The sequence below is a fragment of the Leucoraja erinacea genome, chromosome 5, assembly GCF_028641065.1.
Source record: "Leucoraja erinacea ecotype New England chromosome 5, Leri_hhj_1, whole genome shotgun sequence".
NCBI lineage: Eukaryota > Metazoa > Chordata > Chondrichthyes > Rajiformes > Rajidae > Leucoraja > Leucoraja erinaceus.
The window spans coordinates 78,689,283-78,710,073 of NC_073381.1; the positions used below are offsets into that span (position 1 = coordinate 78,689,283).

A 20,791-nucleotide genomic window follows, 5' to 3' on the forward strand; every position below is an offset into this window, starting at 1 on the left:
GGACTGTTCCACGGCTTGAAATCACAGAGCTTTAAAATCTTCACGTAGTCACTCACGTGACTCCGAAGTAAAATAGTAAGATTAAACGATAATTTACCAGTTTGAAGTTTGATCTTTATTTTATGAGGAAGGGAAACTGACTCAGTTTATAAAGGTCAACTGGTATCTTAGGTCTCCTCGTCTTTACTATGTTTACTTCAATTACTATTTTCTATGACTCCACACAGCTGCTTTGAAGAATGTCACGCACGCGTGCTGGCGGGGTCTTCACGTAATCCCTCATCATAACTCCTCATAAAATTAAGATCAAACTTCAAACTGGTAAGTTCTCGTTTAATCTTACTATTCATTGCCACAGACAGCAGTCATTGGGTATTTTTAATGTGCAGATTGAGGGATTGTTGATTAGTAAGGGTATCAGGGGTTATGGGGAGAAGGCAGGACAATGGAGTTGAGAGGGAAAGGTAGATCAGCCATGATTGAATGGTGGAGTAGACATGATAGGCCAAATGGCCTAATTCTGCTAATACAAATTATGAACTTATGAGTTCATACCATTGGGTTGTAAGCTACCCAAGCGGAATATGAGGTGCTGTTCCTCCTGCTTGAGCGCTGGATTATGTTACAGTACAGGACAAGGGTAAGGTCACAATTGGATTATAGTGTACACTTCTGTTGGCCTGCTATAGCAGGGGTGCCATTAAGCTGGAAAAGGTTCAATAAAAAATTATGAGGATGTTACCAGATCTGGACAGTTCGAGTTCTAGGGAGAGGCGGGACAGGCTCTAGAGTACGAGGGAGAAGGTGACTGTACAGAAGTTTATAACCACATGATGTACACAGACAAAGTGAATATTCTCAGTATTTTCCCCAGGGTAGTGGAGTCTAATCTGGAGGAGGCAGCTTTAAAATGAGGGTGGAAAGATTTAAGACCTAAGAGACATTTTCTTTCATACGGTGCGTACATGGAATAAGCTGCCAGAGGAAGTGGTAGAGGCAGCTACAATGACAATGAAAATACACTTTTAATGTGATAAGTGATAGGAGTGGATTAGGCCATTCGGCCCATCAAGTCTACTCCGCGATAGGATGTGGAGGGAAATAGGCAAGCAGCAGGCAAGTAGAAAGGTTCTTGGCAAGGGAACTCGGTGGGACGTGTTGTGCTGAAGGGCTGTTTCTGTGCTGTACGCTGCTTTGTGATCCTATGAATCTATTACAAGAGGGAGCGCAGGTACAAATCTAGTAGGTTCCCCAAAGCACCAGAACATTCCATTTATTTTTTTCTGAAACGTGCCATAAAATAGTAGAGAACTGGACATGGTTGAGGAAATAAATTATCCAAATGTTTTTACTTTGTGACATATCACTCTTCAGCAGTCCCCCAGTGTGTACTTGGTTATCAGACTAGGCTGTGGGCGCCACAATGTATGGATTTTATCCCACAGCTCTGCGACAGCAATGCCATCAAATTGACATATAGTAAATTGCATTTACTATTCACTGCCGCATTTCAAGTCAGACTAGGATTTACTGATATTAATTTCTTGCTGTAGCGAGAGTTTGCAATCCGTATTAAACAATCTTATTAGTAATTCCTTGCTGGTTTACAAGTTTTAACAAGGTTGTTCTCTAGATCTTGGGTTTGATCCACTTTCCTATTAATATTCTTCATCCATCGAGATCGAGGAATCTTTCCCATTCCCTAGTCTGGTTGATTGCAGAGTACAAAATTGCTCTATTAATATTATACCGTATATGGCCATCCACCTTAGCTGTTCATTTCTGTTCTGCAGTCACACCGATGCTTTTTGAAAATCAAACCTCTCAACAGCTAAGGCCGCATGGTGGAGCAGCGGTAGAGTTGCTGCCTTAAAGGCCTGTCCCACTTACTCCATTTTTTCAGCACCTGCCAGCACCTGTCATAGTCGCAGCAGGTCGCCAAAATTTTTTAACTTGTTGAAAATTCAGCGGCGACCAGAAAAAGTTACGACTCTTTGGGTGACTACTCACGACCAAACAGGCATCATCACGACCACACAGGCGACATGTCGCGGGGTGACGCCTATATGGCCGTGAGTGGTCATCCAAAGAGTCGTACCTTTTTCTGGTCGCCGCTGGATTTTCAACATGTTGAACATTTTCGCCGACCTGCTGCCACAATGATGGGTGCAGGCAGTCGCCGAAAAAAATCGCTTAAGTGGGACAGGCCGGAGTGTCAGAGCCGGATTCGATCCCCAATATGGGTGCTGTCTGTACGGAGTTTGCACGTTCTCCCCATGACCATGTGGGGTTTTTCTGGGTGCTCTGGTTTCCTCCCACACTCCAAAGATGTGCAGGTTTGTAGGTTAATTGGCTATAAATTGGTGTAAATTGTCCCTAGTGTGTGTAGGGTGGTGTTCAGGGATCGCTGGTCAGCATGAACTCGGTGGGCTGAAGGGCCTGTTTCCACGCTGTATCTCTAAACTAATCTAAATTAAGCTACTGCCATTCCCTCAACTACCATGGAGTTCCAAAATCATCAAAAAAATACAATATTCTACCAGAGCTGTGACAATGATGAGGCTCCAATTCCAACACAGCCTCACGAGGCATTGCCAGAAGAATAGACTGGGGTCACAATAAGAAAATGCTCTGTCTTGATTTGTTTCTGAATAAGGTGCTTTCTATTAGAGTCATAGAGTCTTACAGTGTGGAAACAGGCCCTTTGGCCCAACCTGCCAGCACCGGCCAACATGTCCCATCTACACTAGTTCCACCTGTCTGTGTTTGGCCCATATCCCTCTAAAGCTCTCGATGCTTGCAGAACATCCACATAATACCAGCAACAGTTTGGTGGGTCATTTGTGCTCTGTCAACTCTTTGACACATGGCGAAGAGCACAGAATGCCATTGGTTTTAACATAAAGAAAACAAGTGTAAATTGAAGCTCAAGCGTATGGCAGCGTATTATCAGCTGCCATATTAGTGCTGAATCAAGGGGAAGGGGGAATTATACTCTGCAATAAAACACACAAGTTTGGGCTGACACTAGGTTGACACACTTTTGCAACCACCCCCTATGCACTATTAGCAGACAATTTACAGATTCCAATTAACGTACAAACCCACGCATGCCTGAGATGTGGGAGGAAACCGGAGTGCCCGGAGGAAACCCACGTGGTCACAGGGAGAACGTGCAAACTCCACACAGATAGCACCCAAGGTCTGGATCGAACCAGGATCTCAGTCGCTCTGAGGCAACAGCTCTACCAGCTGCAACACGTCGCCACTCTTCAATTCCTAAGATCCCTTAATTTCTTTGGATGCAAAATCTTTACAGCCAACATAGCAAGCGTACAGAAACAAAGAACTGCAGATGCTGGTTTATACCAAAGATAGACACAAAGTGCTGGAGTAACTCAGCGGGCATGCAGCATCTCTGGAGAAAAAGGATGGGTGACGTTTTGGGTTCGGACTCCTCTTCAGTAGGAGTACGTCTTATTACAATGTTGGTGTGTTGGCTGCATTTGAACAGGATTGCCCATAATCTGATAGCACATTCACAACTTGTAATTTAGCAAATATTGAAGTCTGCGGCATCTCATCTATACCGTGTACTTACAGACTTAATGCTCAGTTGAAAAATTACCATTTCAACCAGCTTATACTAAGTTTATGGAAATGAAATATTGCATTCCATTTTTCCTAAAGGCAGTGTTGACTATATTTTTGCATATTGATACTTCAGTGGACTAACCTTCATTATCTTCAATATGAGGTGTTTGTGATTAATTGTAAGATGCCCACAGCCTTTCAGCTCGACAGAAATCAAGCTCATTGCTGAATATCGCTTATGCCATTCAGGCAGAGCTATTGGTCTTTGCTTTCTATTCTGGCAAGTGTGTTCGTTTCTTGTTATTACTAGAGCCAAGATTTTGCCATAAATGCCATGTGCCTTTTCATGCCTTTTTTGATGATTTCACCAGGATAATGCTTTTCATGATCGTGCCTAAATCATCCTTTGCTAAAAGGATGTGCTATTTTCTCTAGTTGTACCGTGATTACAATGAAGTTTTCTATGTTAACACGTTAATATTAATGTTTTTTATTAACGTGTTAACATAGTATAACTTACAAGAAAATTTCCACCATTAGGCGAAACTGGGGGCGCCACCGTCGGTCGTTCATTCGTTCATGCCGCTGCCCGCTGTGTCCGTTTTGCTCCAAGATCTATTTAAGAAAGAACTGCAGATGCTGGAAAAATTGCAGGTAGACAAAAAAATGCAGGTAGACAAAAAATGCTGGAGAAACTCAGCGGGTGAGTCAGGCAGAGAAGGAATAAACGACATTTTGGGTCGAGGCCCTTTTTCAGACTGATGGGGGGGGGGGGGGGGGGAAGAAAGGAACTGGCAGAGAGAGTAGGACTAGAAGGAGAGCTGGGAAGGGGGAGGGGGAGGAGGGAGAAGACAAGGGCTATCTAAAATAGAGAAGTCAATGTTGATACCACTGGGGTGTAGACTATCCCAGCGAAATACCCAAGCTTGTCTCCTCACTACGTTTACTGCTGGCTCCAGTCACAAATCTGAGTTTTCGAGTGATCTGTTCAAGGCATTCATTGATGATGGAATTCCACTGTGGAAATTGGAAAATAAATCTCTCAGAGGTTTTTTAGAGAAATACACAGGAACCTATACCAAGCGAGTCATCATTACGGAAAAATTATGTTGATAGCAATTTCAACATTGTTGTGCAGAAAATTAGAGTTGAAGTTGCATGCAACAAAATATGGATCTCAATAGACAAGACAACCGATGCTGTGAGGAGATATGTTGCCAATGTGGTCATCGGTACACTGGAGGCAGGTCAACCATCAAAGAAGTATTTGTTGACATTGGAAGTATTGGAGAAGTCAAACAGCTCAACTATTGCTCAGTTGTTTATATCTTCACGCTGTACTTTGGCAAGAGGGTATAAAACATGAGAATGTTCTTGTTTGTTACCAATGCAGCTCCATACATGAAAAAAGCTGCTCGTGCTCTTAAAATTTGATTCCCCAAAATGTTGCATTTGACATGCTTAGCTCAAGGACTTCATAGAATTGCCAAGTGCATAAGTAGCTTGTTTCCAAATGTCGATCGCCTAGTTTCCAATTTGAGGAAGAAAATCTTCCTCAAAGCACTGCAGTTGTTCAAGGAAATGGCACCCGAGATTCCGCTAACTCATCAGCCCGTTTTGATTAGGGTGGGGTACATGGTGTACATGGTACATGGGGTACATGGCTCTCTGCTGTACTCCACTATACTGCAAATTTTGAAAAGATAAAATAAATCGTCATCTGTTTTGAAGAAGAAGAATGTGCTCCAGTCAGGATCGTCAGTGAAATCATACAGAAAAAGTCCCTCCACCGCGATCTTCCAATTTGCTTCCAATTTTGCAAACTTCCCACAAACTATCAATTCCCTTGAGAAATGTGGCGATACATTAGTGAATAACTTGCAGGTTTTTCAACAAAGTAACTAACGATATTCGTAAAATTCCTGCCGATGTAGGTAAAGACATGCAAGGAAAATGTGAGAGAGTGATTTTAGCTAACAAAGATCTTGAAGGAATACAAAACATAGCTAAAGTTCTCAAAGGTAGTTGTAATGCACAAGATATTGATATGAATATAGAGTCTGTAGCTTGTTTTGGGTATGCACCAGTGACCTCAGCTGAGGTAGAAATAAGTTTTTCACAACTGAAGCATATTCTGTCTGACAGACGGCATAGTTTAAGACAAGATAATTTGAAAAAATGCTAGCAATTAAATGCAACCAGGCAACTTTGGTCATTTAATGTAATATTATAATTTTTGTAACCATATTTTGGTGGTGGAAATACATGCCTTTTTATGCCTTTTTTGACAATAAATGCCTTTAAATAATTTTATTATGCCTTTTTGCCTATTTCAGAGTTTTTTAGTGCCTAAACGTCCTGGCTCTAGTTATTACCTTCTGATTTTTAAGACCTAGTTTAAATTCAGCCAATGCTGATGGGTGGTGAAGATTCATTATGCAATGAGATTGAGTCACACAAAATTGCCTTTACCTCAGCCCTGATTTGACACCGTTGATAGTCGGTCACTTAGATACAAGTGGATTTCAATTGAAGAAGGGTCTTGACCCAAAACGTCACCTATTCCTCTCCCCAGAGATGCTGCCTGACCCACTGAGTTACTCCAGCTTTTTGGTTTCTGCCTTCAATTCAAGTCAAGTTGAGTTTATCATCGTAAGTACAAGTACAAGTCATAGTCATAGAGTGACAGTCATAGAGTGATAGTGATAGTGATAGAGTCATAGAGTGATACAGTGTGGAAACAGGCCCTTCGGCCCAACTTGCCCACACCCACCAACATGTACCAGCTACATTAGTCCCACCTGCCTGCGTTTGATCCATATCCCTCCAAACCTGCCTATCCATGCACCTGTCTAACTGTTTCTTAAATGTTGGGATAGTCCCGGCCTCAACTACCTGCTCTGGCAGTTTGTTCTATACACCCACCACCCTTTGTGTGAAAAGGTTATCCCTCAGATTCCTATAAAATCTTTTCCTCTTCACCTTGAAGCTATGTCCTCTGGTCCTCGCTTCTCCTACTCTGGGCAAGAGATTCTGTGCATCTACCCGATTTATTCCTCTCATGATTTTGTCATCCCTCATCCTCCTGTGCTCCAAGGAATAGAGATCCAGCCTACTCAACCTCTCCCTATAGCTCATGCACAATGAAAATCTTGCTTGCTGCAGCATAATACACCATACTCAGAGAAACATACAAAAGCAAATTATACGTAAATTCCACATAATATTTCTAAAAGAAAGAAGATTGCAAACAACAAGTGCAAAAACATAATTAGGAATGAAAAAGTCCATGGTCGTGCAGAAGGTGGACCATAGTGGTCTGTTGTCAATGTAGGATCAGGGTTATATATAGGTTGTTGCAAAAACCTGATAGTTGTAAGAAAGTAGAGGGCCTGTCCCACTTGGGCGACCTAATCCGCAAGTTCTGGCGAGTTTGCCCTCAACTCATACTCACAGCATAGTCACCACAAGTTCGTAGGAGGTCTTTGTAACTCTCCTTCATGCTCGAGAGTGTTCTCTGCTTATTCGAGGCCTCAGCTCGGTCACGGCGTTTTAAAAGAAGGTCGCCATGGAAAAAATCAATATTTTTTTTACTCGTAGGTTTAGTCATAGTAGGTCGACATGTTAGTCGTAGGTAATCGAGGTCGAAGAAGTCGTAGATAGTCTTCATCATAGTTGAAGGGAGGTCGAAGGAGATCGAAGGAGATCGTCTTCACTCTCCACTATTCGGTGTCCAATTTTCCCGAAGTTAGTCGTAGCTAGCCGTAGCTAGTCTTCAACACAGTCGAAGGAGGTCGAAGGAAGTTTCTACATAGTCGAAGGAGGTCTTCAACATGACATTTTTTCAAACTCTTCTAAACTCGCCAATTAGGTCACCCAAGTGGGACAGGCCCCTTAACTATTCCTGAACCATTCTTCTTTACTTTCTTCTGGTGGTAGAAGTAGAAGGCATGGCCTGGATGGTGGGGATCCTTGATGCCAACATCTTTGGATGGAGAGGAGGGTTGTGCCCATTATGGACGGGGCTGATGCCACCACTCACCGCAGCCTCTTGCATTCCTGTGCGTTGCAATTGTCATACCAGACCATGATGCAACCAGTTTTCATTTTGAAACACCTGATGTTAAACAGAATTACATTCTCAATGAAAGACACAAAGTGCCGGAGTAACTCAGCATGGATAGGTGATGTTTTGGGTCGGGGACCTTCATGGAAATCAAGAAGATCACCCATCCATGTTCTCCAGGGATGCTGCCCAACCCAATGAGTTACTCCAGCACTTTTTGTCTTTTTTAGTAAACCAGCATCTGCAGTTCTTCGTTTTTACATTCTTAGTTTTGTTTAGTCCAGAGATACAGCACGGAAACAGGCCCTTTGGTCCACCAAATCCATGCCAACCTGCGATCCCCACACACTAACACTATCCTTCACACACTAGGGACAATTTACAATTTTACCGGTCAAATAACCTACAAACCTAAACGTCTTTGTAGTGTGAGAGGAAACCGGAGCGCCCGGAGAAAACACACGCAGGTTATGGGGAGAACATGCAAACTCCGTACGGACAGCACCCGTAGTCAGGATCATACCTGGGGCTCTGGTGCTGTATGGCAGCAACTCTACCGCTGCGCCACTGTGCCGCCCTCATTGATTCACTGTGTTAACTTGGCTGATCTCAGGGTGAATTAGTCTGTGCCATGCTAATCACCCTGAAAATCGTTGTATTTTGCAGCATTGTGACATGGATTTGCATTGTCATTATGTTCAGCATAACTCAAGTTCAAGTTCAAGTGAGTTTATTGTCATGTGTCCCTGATAGGACAATGAAATTCTTGCTTTGCTTCAGCACACAGAACATAGTAGGCATTTACTACAAAACAGATCAATGTGTCCATATACTATAATATAAATATATACACACATGAATAAATGAAAGAATAAAGTGCAAATAACAGATAATTGGTTATTAATAATCAAAGTTTTGTCCGAGCCAGGTTTAATAGCCTGATGGCTGTGGGGAAGTAGCTATTCCTGAACCTGACTGTTGTGTTGCTAACCTAAACCAATGTCCGTCTGTCCATTAAACCTTGTAGTTCTCTAAACAATAGTGCAGGTGTAAGCTCATGTAAGTGTATGGTTCAGAGAACGTATTGGGTAGGTACTAAGTTTTGCCCAACTGGCACCTGAACTGCCTGTGTGCAAGATGAAGATTGTGCAACAATAAATATCACAAGAAGTGGAAACAATTCACTGCTTGATTCTGCAGTTATCAATGTTCTTTGTTCTCCTGTTGCTGGTTTAGCAATTCATCGATTTGTACGTATTCCAAGACTCCAGCACTGAAATCCTTCGTAATCATCAGTGCACCGAGGGGAAACCAACATGGGCACTCGAGGAGCATACAAACTCCAAGCAGCCAAAGACCAGTACCAAGCCTGGGTGACTGGAGCTTTGTGATAACAATGCTAACTATTGTGCCACTGTGCCGTCCCTCAAATTTGCAAGTTAGTGCTAATTTGCGGAGTCTTATTCCAGAAAGAAGCTGTGAGGGAGAATGAAAATCCCACGGACTAATGAGGACATATCTAGAAACATGCACAAAAGTGCTTTGAATTAGTGCAAACAAATTTCTGAATATCTTTGCTTGAAAGTTAACTCCTATAATCATTGACTGCTTGACCTGTTCTTTAAGATGTGAGCCTTGATGATAACTTTGATGCTCAGCATCTTCAAGTAACATAAAGGCACAAGTGGAGACCAAACTCTTACTGGAAATTTGCTTCATTTTTGCTTTCCTGTGAATTCCACGTCCACAAAGAAAAGGGTAAAAGATTTTTGTTTGTTGCGGCATCGTTATTAAATTTAGGTCAAACTCTAATGCTAACACACTGTAACATTATTTTCCGCACTCTTGCATTTTTCTTTTTTAACTTGTTTAATAGTTTGACCATACTTATACATAGCAGGATTGGACTGGATTGCAAATATTTACAGCTTATTACTGTATCTTGGTACACATGACAATGATAAACAAATACCAATATCATTAATAATAAGTACTCTCCATATCAAACAAGAAATACCACAGTTGGACACAAAAAGCTGGAGTAACTCGGCTGGTCAGGCAGCATCTCTAGAGAAGTGACGTTTTGGGTTGGAACCCTTCTTCAGACCCAAGATGGTTCGGTTCCGACCCGAAGCGCCACCTATTCCTTTTCGCCAGAGATGCTGCCTGAACTGCTGAACTCCGGCATTTTGTGTCTATCTCTGGTATAAACCAGCATCTGCAGTTTCTTCTTACACAATGCCGCAGTTGGTTTGTGCATAGCAAGGCTCCATAAACAGCATAGTGATAACAGATAATCTTTTGGTTTCCTCGTGTTACCTCTAGAATACCTCTAGTTTCCATCTCCCCTGACTCTGAAGAAGGGTCTCGACCAGAAACGTCACCTATTTATTTTCTCCAGAGATGCTGCCTGACCCACTGAGTTACTCCAGCATTTTGTGTCAATCTTCTGTCTTGAGTGGGAGGAATTAATATTGCCAGGATACTGGGCTGATTTCCCCCTACAGAAGAGGGGTTCCAACCCAAAATGCAACCCGTCTATTCCCTCCACAGATGCTGCCTGGCCCGCTGAGTTGCTCCAACATTTTGATTGTGTTCAACATTCCAGCATCTGCAGTCTCTCTGCCTCCAAAAGCCTCACGTTATTCAAGACATCATATTAATTTATTTGCCGCACAAACATTCTGCTCAAGATCAGTATTCATTCTATGGGCATAAATTTTCACTCAATGTCAACATGATGAAAAATGTTATCATGCTTATTATGCTTGATCAGATTGCAAGCTTTGAAATATTTTTTGTAAATAAAAAGAAAACATAATAAATGTCATGTTTTTCTTTTGGTACCTGGAGTGTAGTTAAAAATATACTGAATATTCAACTAGTCTATCCTAGAGCACCAAGCCATATTGCTTATGCATTATAAAGACAGTTTTCTATGTCATTGGCTTAGTTGAAACTACTATAAATCTATGACATTTGATATTAAAAGTCAAAACAGAAAAAACTTCCACTTTTAACAAAATTCCCCCATTTATATTCATATCAGGTTCAAAATTAGCTGAGCTCTTCCATTTTCAAATAAGCCACCAGTTCTGATCTCTTTCTGATCTAAAGTTCTATCGTATCATATTGTATCGTTTCATCTGCTCGTTCATGTCTTCATTTACAATACCAAATGGGAGGACCAACCAATGTGTCATGTGTAGGAAGGAACTGCAGATGCTGGTTTAAGCCAAAGATAGGCACCAAATGCTGGTCAAGCAGGACAGCGTGACAGGCAGCATCACTGGAGAGAAGGAATGGATGACGCTTCAGGCCGAGATCCTTCTTAAGAAGTATTCCTTCACTCCAGAGGTGCTGCTTGTCCTGCTGAGATACTCCATGATTTTGCATCTATAGACTCCTTCATCCTGATCAACTATATCACCGGCCAAGTCCCTTTCCTGGGAGGTAGCATATTGATATCTTCCCTGTTCTTCCTCAAATCCTCAAATATCACTAACTATTTTCTTTTGTTCTGAAGAAGGGTCCTGACCTGAAACTCCATTTGTCCATTCCCTCCACAGATGCTGCCCGACCCACCGAGTTCCTGTTTTGTTGCGTCATCTTTCATTGCTTCTACTTTCCACCCCGCCTAAAGCAGACAAATTGTTTAATTTCTTCAACGCTCAGGGATGACCTATAACAGTTTTATGATTCTCTATAGCTTCCAAAGGGGGTTGCAGAAATGTTTACTGTTGCAAGTAAGGCAAGAATTTTTCAGTAATTATTTAGTCATAGGGTCATACAGAGTGGAAACAAGCCCTTCAGCCCAACTTTCTCACACCGATCAACATCTCTCTTCTGCACTAATCCCATCTGCCTGCATTTGGCTCATATCCTTCTAGACCTGTCCTATCCATGTACCTGTCCAAATATTTCTCAAACATTGTGATGCTACCAGCCTCAACTATCTCCTCCAGCAGCTTATTTCATACACCCACCAACCTTTGTGTGAAAAACCTACCCCTCAGGTTCCTATTAAATCTTTAATTAAATTCCTATTCTAACCTCTGGTTCTCGCTTCCCCTACACTGGGCAAGAGACTCTGTACGTCTATTCCTCTCATACTTAAGCATAACGTAGCCAGTAATAAATCAAGAAGGGAATTCAGGAGAAACTTTTTTTAATCTAGAAAAAGTGAAAATAATTGAAGAAAATAGTTTAGAAAGTTTATGGGAAAGGCAAATGCAAAACAGAAGGATTAAAACCATATTTTAATGGATTTGGCTGGAGCAGAATAGAATGAGGATCTTTTAGATCAGGCCTTTTGTCGAAATGCTTCCGTACTCTAAATATGTTGTAATACTTTGAAGAATAATTCTGGAAAATGGAGCCGAGGTAGAAAGCCAGGCATGATCTTGATGAATTGCAGAGCAGGCTCTCAGGGCCAAATGCCTTACCCCTGCTTGTGATAATGATGTACATTATCTATGGATAGTGGAGCACAGTGTCTGGAATAATCAGTTTGGGGTGCAATTTAAGACACAACTCAGAGCAAAAGGCCATTAATGCAACCAGCGGATTTTACTTTAAGCAGCACATTAAAAGTGACATTCTATAAAGTTTATTAAAAAAAAGAGCCCCTACAAACTACAGCAAATAAGATGAAAGTAAGATGATTTCTTCAGCAAGCATACTGAAAATTCCTGCATATTGATTATTTCTCCATGAGAATGCATGAGTGGAGATAGCGAATAACCTGGGAATGACCAAAACATCTGCATTTGGGCTGGGGAGAGTAATGCTATTGTACACCAAACTGCAGGCTGGGAGAATATGTTCACATTTAACAGTTCTGGAGTTAATATTGCATGTAGTATCGCACGTTAAAGAAAAATGTGGACAGGTACATGGATAGGATGGGTCTAGAAGGATATGGGCCAAACAGGCGGGACTAGTGTAGATGGACATATTGGTCGGTATGGGCATGTTAGGCAGAAGGGCCTGTTTCCACACGGTATGACTCTATGTTCTTTCAATTGTATACAGGTTTGTGCAAGTATGTTTTATATATATATATTAAGCATGTTTAATAATTTCTGTTTCTTTTCATCCTAGCTATTCCATAGCTCACACTGAAAGCTCATCATGAAATCTCTCTTGGAAGCCCTTTCAGACACAACTTTCCGGACAATCACTACCGACCTTCTTTATATTGGGTCCAATGAGGTACAGTACGACGACAGTAATCTGGGCCTCAACATGACGAAACTTGGTTACGTGACTCAGAATCTGCACTCCTCCCTTGGAAAAGGCAATGCCTACCTGGAGAAAATGACCTCAGGGGAGGAACTGATGTCCAACGCTAACCTCCACGATTCAATGAATGCCAGTAGTTTCCTGTACAACCAATCAATTATGAATGATGAATCGACGATAAAGTGTGGAGAAAACTTCATGGACATGGAATGCTTTATGATCCTGACCCCAAGTCAACAGATGGCAATTGCAGTGTTGGCATTGACATTGGGGACTTTCACAGTACTTGAGAATGTGCTGATTCTATTGGTCATTATCCGATCGCGCAGCCTCAGATATAAACCATCTTATCACTTTATCGGCAGCCTGGCAGTTGCTGATCTTCTGGGCAGCGTGATTTTTGTGTATAGTTTTGTCGATTTCCACGTATTTAAAACAAAAGACAGCCCGAGTGTCTTCCTGTTCAAACTGGGCGGCGTAACGGCCTCATTCACGGCTTCAGTGGGCAGCCTCTTCCTGACCGCCATCGATCGCTACATCTCCATTCACAAGCCCCTCGCCTACAAGAGGATTGTCACGCGGCCAAAAGCAGTTGTCGCCTTCACGGTTATGTGGACCATATCTGTTATCATCGCCGTCCTCCCTCTCTTGGGGTGGAACTGCAAAAAACTGAACACTGTCTGCTCCGACATCTTCCCGCACATCGATGAGAATTACCTGATGTTCTGGATAGGTGTTACTAGCATCTTGTTGATTTTTATCATCTATGCCTACGTCTACATACTGTGGAAGGCCCACGCTCATGCAGTGCGCATGATTCAGCGCGGCACACAGAAGAGCATTATTATCCAGGGGCCCGAGGGCACCAAGGTGCAAACTGTTCGACTCGATCAAACCCGCATGGACATCCGGCTGGCCAAGACGCTCGTACTCATTCTTGTCGTTCTCATCATCTGCTGGGGTCCTCTCCTGGCCATCATGGTGTACGATGTCTTTGGGAAAATGAACAAGCTGGTCAAGACGATATTTGCCTTCTGCAGTATGCTGTGCTTGCTCAACTCCACAGTCAATCCTATCATCTACGCTCTGAGGAGCAAAGACCTGCGGCACGCTTTCCGCAGCATGTTCTGCTCCTGTAAGGGAGCCTCGGCCCAGCCATTAGAAAACAGCCTGGAGTCAGACTGCCAACAGAAGACGAGCTATCCTGGCAGCATGCAAACAGCAGCGAGGAACTGCATCAAAAGCACTGTGAAAGTAGCTCAAGTGGCCATCTCGGTCTCGACGGAGACATCAGCCGAGGCTGTGTGAGCATAGAGATCTGAAGGATTAATGTCGACAATAATTCAGAGAAGATCAAGCCACATTTCTCTAAAGATCCCTTAAAAAAAAAAAGCCTCCGGCTGTATTTCCGACAATTTGCCATAACAACACTCGTGTTAACTTGGAATCTGCAGCAAAAACCAATTTAGTAATTGTTTCCACCCACCCGGCTCTCCCACATCAAATGGGAGCCAAGCTGTTGATTTGAAAAAAATGGTTCACACTGTAATACTAAAAACAGTAATATATGTGGGGATATAGTAAATCTCATTATACTCCTGTCGTTTAGGACACAACTAAGTTATCTGGAAACCAAGAAGTCCTTTTAAGAATTTCAAGCAAATTAATATCTGTCACATGTACAACAATAATACAGGTACTTCCCAGATCTTCCTTCCAGAGAATCCAAACCAATTTGCATTTCATGGATTTATTTTTTTCACATTTATGATACTGCTACTCAGGCCAGAGTCTGAGGTAGCGTTTAGCTTCATTTCTCAATTGCAACTGATCAGAACAAAGCAACATATGAGGACACTCCCCAACAATATTGTACTTACTGATCATAACAAGCCACTTTGGTAAATTGGTCTAACATTGATGTCTTCAGAGACGTACCCCCTCTGATATTAATATTTCAAATTACAGCTCAGTGTCTATTAAAAATGAAATTATGTATCAATTATATCCCAGAAACTAAGTTGATTTTGTCTCTTCTTTCTTGGTCATGTGGCAGATATTGACCTGATCAATTCATTTTCATATGCAACACTGTTCATTGCATGTATATAAAATGATAGCTTAACAAATATAATATTGATATAATTCCAATTGCTTGCTCCGACCTTTTAAATATTGGATGAAGGAACTCACAAAATTAAAGTGAATAATTGTGGTTATCTAATATTATTAATGCCATTGGAGTCATGGCACGAATGCCATGCAGTTATCCCATGTGTTTAATTTTGTAATCTGAATTCAGAATAATACATGAAGTATGGTATCAATCAGACAAAACTAATAAGGAGGAAATTAAATATAAGTAAATGTGCATTCACTTAATATTTTAATAGTACCGGTACTTACCAAAATGTGTTACTGATAGTTAAATGGCACCTTCCTTTCTAAATTCACTCATTGTTTGCCGTAATTAGTCAGGTGCTTTTGAGTTCCGGGAGTTTAATTGCCAGCCACAACTCTATCTTTTAAAGTCACTGTAATCTGCTTGTTTGAAATAGTATTGTACAGATGCTGCCAGTATGGCTTGATATAAGCAGAAAGCATGTGCTAAAGAAATGACTTCTTTCTAGACTCCACCCTTGATCCTAATGAATGCAGCACAGGTAAACTTGTTTCTTTTTTTAAATTTATTATAGAGCTTTAGAAATTATTCCATCATTTAATGTATGATGGAATGAAAGGGGGAGTGGAAAACCCTGGTGACTACTGTCTGACCCAAGAGCAGATGAAAGATGTTCATTACTTTGTGAGGCTTGTCTGCCAACCAGCTTAACTCAAGCATTTATATTATCTGAGTTATGTTATGCACTTGTTTGTCAGTAGGTATGTTAATACTACACAATCATTTCGATGTCAATCAGTTTTACTGACACCATATCCTGAATTCCAAGGAAAAGTCACTCAACGTAGTTGGAGAAATAATGTTTGTACTCAAGAAATTATGTTGCTGTGTGACTTGTTTTAAGTGATATGGGGACTTTCTTTGAAGAAGTTATTTATTCACATGGAATATTTATGATTGAATCCTAAGAAATCATTTCTCATGTCAATAGCTTACTGCCACAAAATTGGTGTATAAAGAACATGTGAAATTGATTTAATTGAACCATATTGTAAAGTTATCTCAGAACTGCATATTTAAACACAACTTTGCAGATGACACTAAAGTGGGTTGTATCGCAGATAGTAAAGATGGTTATCAAAAATCACAGCGGGATCTTGATCAGTTGGGCAAGTGGGCTGAGAAGTGGATCATGGTTTTAATGCAGATTTAAGTGAGATGTAGCATTTTGGGAAGTCAAACAAGGGCTGCAACTTCCCAGTGAATGTCACTGCCTTGGGGAGTGTTGCAGAGCAGAGGGATCTAGGAAGGCAGGTACACAGTTCCTTGAAAATAACCTCACAGGTAGATAGGGTGGTCAAGAAGGCTTTTGGTGCATTGGCCTTCATCAATCATCAGAGTGTTGAATATGGAAGTTGGGATGTTATGTTACAGTTGTATAAGGCGTTGGTGAGGCCACATTTGAAGTTTAGAGGGATCATGGGCCAAAAGCAGGCAGGTGGGACGTGTAGAGAGAGCATATTTGTCAGCATGGGCAAGTTGGGCTGAAGGGCCTGTTTCCATGCTATATGACTACGACTCTAACATAGTGTCATGTGACAAAGGTTTTGCACAACATTCAGAGTTTATATGTGCTTATATTGGCATGACAATGTTAGTTGCAATCTATTAGCTGACAAAACATGAGTGTACATATCTGAGTGGTTAATTTGAGCGTTGAAGATTGTTTGGGAATGTATTGATTACTTAAGAGGAACCAGTTCATAAATCAAAATTAACATTATCTGTAAAATCAGTTACTTTTATGGATGCACACCTCTCCAAATCAAATGCAATGGCCAATGCATTTAGGTAATGGTGTCATAGAATGGATAGAGCTCTAGGAAAGGCATTGCATTATGAAATTATAATTCGTTATAATTATGAACTAAATTTATTATCGTTTACTATTGTATTGTGTTAATTGAAGAAGGAAGTCTACTTCGGGCACAGATGTGAAATAGAAGGCATTTTAAAACAACTGCAGCAACACCTTGATTGATTAGTACAGGTATCACGGGTTATGGGGAGAAGGCAGGAGAATGGGGTTAGTAGGGAGAGATAGATCAGCCATGACTGAATAGCGGAGTAGCGGCATTGATGGGCCGAATGGCCTAATTCTGCTCCTATCTCTTATGAACCTTCGCAGTAGATCTAAACATAAAGCCCAGATTGTCTGAATATGGAAAGTGGTCTGCAATTCTCAGCTGAGGAAGACAGTGGAAAGCACACAACTGTGACATGTTCACATTAGTAGCAAGTGTGCTTGTAAATCCAAATATGCAGCAGGCTTATGCAATAAATACAATAGAAATCTGAAATTAAAGAATGCTACTTAGTTAAGTGGGATCATAACTTGAGGCATAATCAGAATGTTGTTTAACAGAACAGAATGTACATAGTTCTTAACGAAAAACAGCTAAGGAGATGAAACCATACAGTAATTCACAAGCTTCAAAGTCCTGGTAGAAGGAATGTTTCAAGAACATATTTTGCTGTTGCCCTTCATATAACCACAATCATAGCCAATACTAGAAAGCCCATTGTGTTCTTGTCATCACATTTTTTGCTGTCATGGAAAGCAGAAGCTAAAGAAACTTTTTCAGGTTTTGCTTTGAAAAGCATATATACTAACTCGGACTGTCCTTGGAAGCATATGACAAGGAAAAGACAGTAGCCCTATTCAAATCATAAAATAAAAATGAAAAACTGCAGATACTGGAAATCTGAAGTAAAAGCAGAAAATGTGGAAGCACTAGCAGGTCAGGAAGCATCTATAGGAAGAGAAGCAGATTAAACATTTCAGACTGAAGACACTTTGGTAGACCTTGGAGGGTTTAGAAAAAGATAAAGCCAATTTTAAGGTGCAGAATGCATGGGGGAGGGATGGATAGAACAATGGGAATATCTGTGATAGGGTGAGGCCAGGCTTGCTGAGATGATGAGGTTCGTATCCACGAGTTTTAGGATTAGGTCCATTTGTTGGAACTTGGAGCAGTGCAGAACATGAACAGGCCCCTTAGCCCACAATGACTATGCCGGACATGATGCCAAGTTAATCTCCTCTGTCTGCATTTGATCCACATCCCTCCATTCCCTGCATATCTATGTGCCTATCTAATAGTCTCTTTTAGATATATTATTGTATATACTATTGCATATACTAGTGTATATACAATACAATATATAGTCATGTACTCTCTGAAAAAACAAACACTTTTATGCTATTTGTCTCAACCATTTTCTTGGATAACAAGTTCCCCATTCTCTCCATTTCCTGGTTAGTTGAATTTATTTTCACATGTACCGAGTTACAGTGAAATGTTTTTTTTATTGTGTGCTCTCCAATCAGCGGAAAGACTATCTACTGATATGGAGGATTCTACTGAATTCCCTGGTTATTATATTGATGGCTGTGTTAGATTGATGGTATCAAGTTTTACATTTCCTTTCGAGGGGAAGCATTGCACAATATACAATAAATGCAGTTTCGTCCCGTGCACCTTGTATCCATTAGATATGAAGAGTGGAGATAATTCTATTACCTTTTATAACGATTTTTATCTTGCTGACAAAGTAGATCTTCTTCTATTAAAGGCTTCTGAAGGCTGAGCTAAAATAAAAACTGCAAATGATCGAAATACTCAGCAAGTCAAGCAATACCTGAGGATATTCCATTGTTCTCAGTTCAGTTTAGTTTATTGTTACGTGTACCGAGGTACTGTGAAAAACTCTTGTTACGTGCTGACCAGCAGAAAGTCAAAACATGATTACAATCGAGCAATTTACATTGTATAGATATATGATAAAGGAACAACGTTTAGGGCAAGGTAAAACCAGCAAAGTCCTGATCAATCATAGTCCAATTCTCAAATATTAACTCTGCATAAGATGTCTCAACATGTGTTGGCTGAGTATTTCCAGCATTTTTTGTTATCTTAGATTTCCAGTATCTGCACATTTTTTTTGCTTTTCAAAGAGTGATCTGATTTTGAGAATTTGGTTTAATCCTTGAATATTTTGAAACATTGGCTTATCAGTGGTAAAGACTGTCTGACACCCCAATTGTATTGGGAGCACACATTTAAAGCAAGGTGGTTGTTGACCTCAGCAACATTATAAGTAGAACAGGCTCAGATTAGAATGTTTTGTTTCAGTCATTGCTTCTGGCTGAGTCACTGAAATCTTATGAAGTCCCACCGTTTTTGTTTTCCGCATAACTTACATTTAAAAGCCGACATCTGCCAACTTTTACACACTTCACTGAGCAGAGGCTAGGGACTCCTAAGCACAGATTGAAGTGCAGCCTTCCTGTTTCTGGGTAAGTGCCAGTCCCAGGATACCTATGTTGCACTGATGGACTTCCCAGGGTGTGCGGTGAGGCTGAGCTGTCTTCCTCCCATTTCCCAGCTCTTAGTCTGAGAATTCTACCTGACATTTCAGCGATCCAATGAAATAAACTAGGAGAAAGCTGGGAAGCTACAGCGCCAGAGACCTGGGTTCGATCCGGTCTACAGATCTTGTGCATTCTCCCTGTGACTGCAAGGCTTAGCTCCGCGTCCTCCGATTTCCTTCCACACTGGCCGATCTGTAGGTTAATTGGCTTCTGTAAATTGTCTCTAGTCCATAGCATAGTGCTAATGGACTAGAGGGGTGATGGCTGGTCGGCGTGGACTCGTGTGCCAAAGGGCCTGTTCCCGCACTGTATCTCTAAAGTCTAAAAATAAAACTCTAAGGGAATGGCAAGTGTGCCAATTAGATTAAAGTTGGTTAGTTTTAATGTATTTGTTATCATTTGACATGGCTGGATTGGAGAATGGAGATGACTGGACTGGAGATTTAAATTACTGGATTAGAAAATAAGAACAAGAGCTTTTGGATCTCTGAATTGGAAATTGGATCCCGTAATGGAGAAATATTCCGTTAGGATGAGAATCTGTTGATCATCATTATTATCATTCATGTTAATTGATTGATTCTTTATTAGCACATGTGATATGTCACAGTGAAATTCTTTGTTTTACTTACCATACACAGGGTATGCAAAGAGTCGCCGTGTATAGGGTGCTGACAATGATACAAAGCGTTCAGCGTAGTTCCAATTGTTCCCTCTTTGTTCTCCCCCCCCCCCATTGTTCTCCCCCCCCCCCCCCCACCCCTCCCCCCCCCCCCACGTTCTCAGCGGCTTTCCTCTTTACACCAACTCCTAATGGCAAGAAGCACCCGGTAAACATTTCTACCGTTCCTTCAAAGGTATCTTGGGAGTTAGCTTCACCAACATTTAAAATGTAAAATAGAGCAGCATTTGTTGCTAACAAATGTTATGTACTAGAAATTGTGTGTTATCATTGATCAGTGTGCAAATTCAATGTAATAAAGGAGTCATTGCATTATGAAGGCTGCCTTGTCAGCTACGAATTGTGTAATTTACATTTCCTTTGCTGAAATGAACAATATAAAGATGGGTTTAAAACAAAAAGTACAAGATGCCCTTATCCCATCTGTTATTGTAAAAATGTTTAGCTGTGATTAGTGGAATGTGTTGACTCTGTACTTCAGATTAGAGAGTGGAAATTGTGTTTCTTCAAACTCGGTTGTACTAAAGGCAACGGTTATCTCAGGATCAGGATGAGTTCCAGATTTACACAGTTTGTTCGGAACAAGAGCAGAGAGTAGTGGGGAAAGTGAGAGATCACAGTGCAGCCACAATTTGATTCATGGATGTT

At 41.1% G+C, this 20,791-nt stretch overlaps 1 protein-coding gene across 1 annotated transcript in view; it reads left to right on the forward strand.

The window, feature by feature from the left end:
* cnr1 (cannabinoid receptor 1) overlaps nucleotides 1-20,190 on the forward strand; it is a 38,849-nt gene extending 18,659 nt beyond the window's left edge. The window contains exon 3 of the mRNA XM_055636041.1: nucleotides 12,764-20,190. Coding sequence (XP_055492016.1) covers nucleotides 12,794-14,212 — 1,419 coding nt within the window. The 5' untranslated portion in view covers nucleotides 12,764-12,793 and the 3' untranslated portion in view covers nucleotides 14,213-20,190. The remainder of the gene's footprint in view (nucleotides 1-12,763) is intronic.
* The last annotated feature ends 601 nt before the right edge of the window (nucleotides 20,191-20,791 follow it).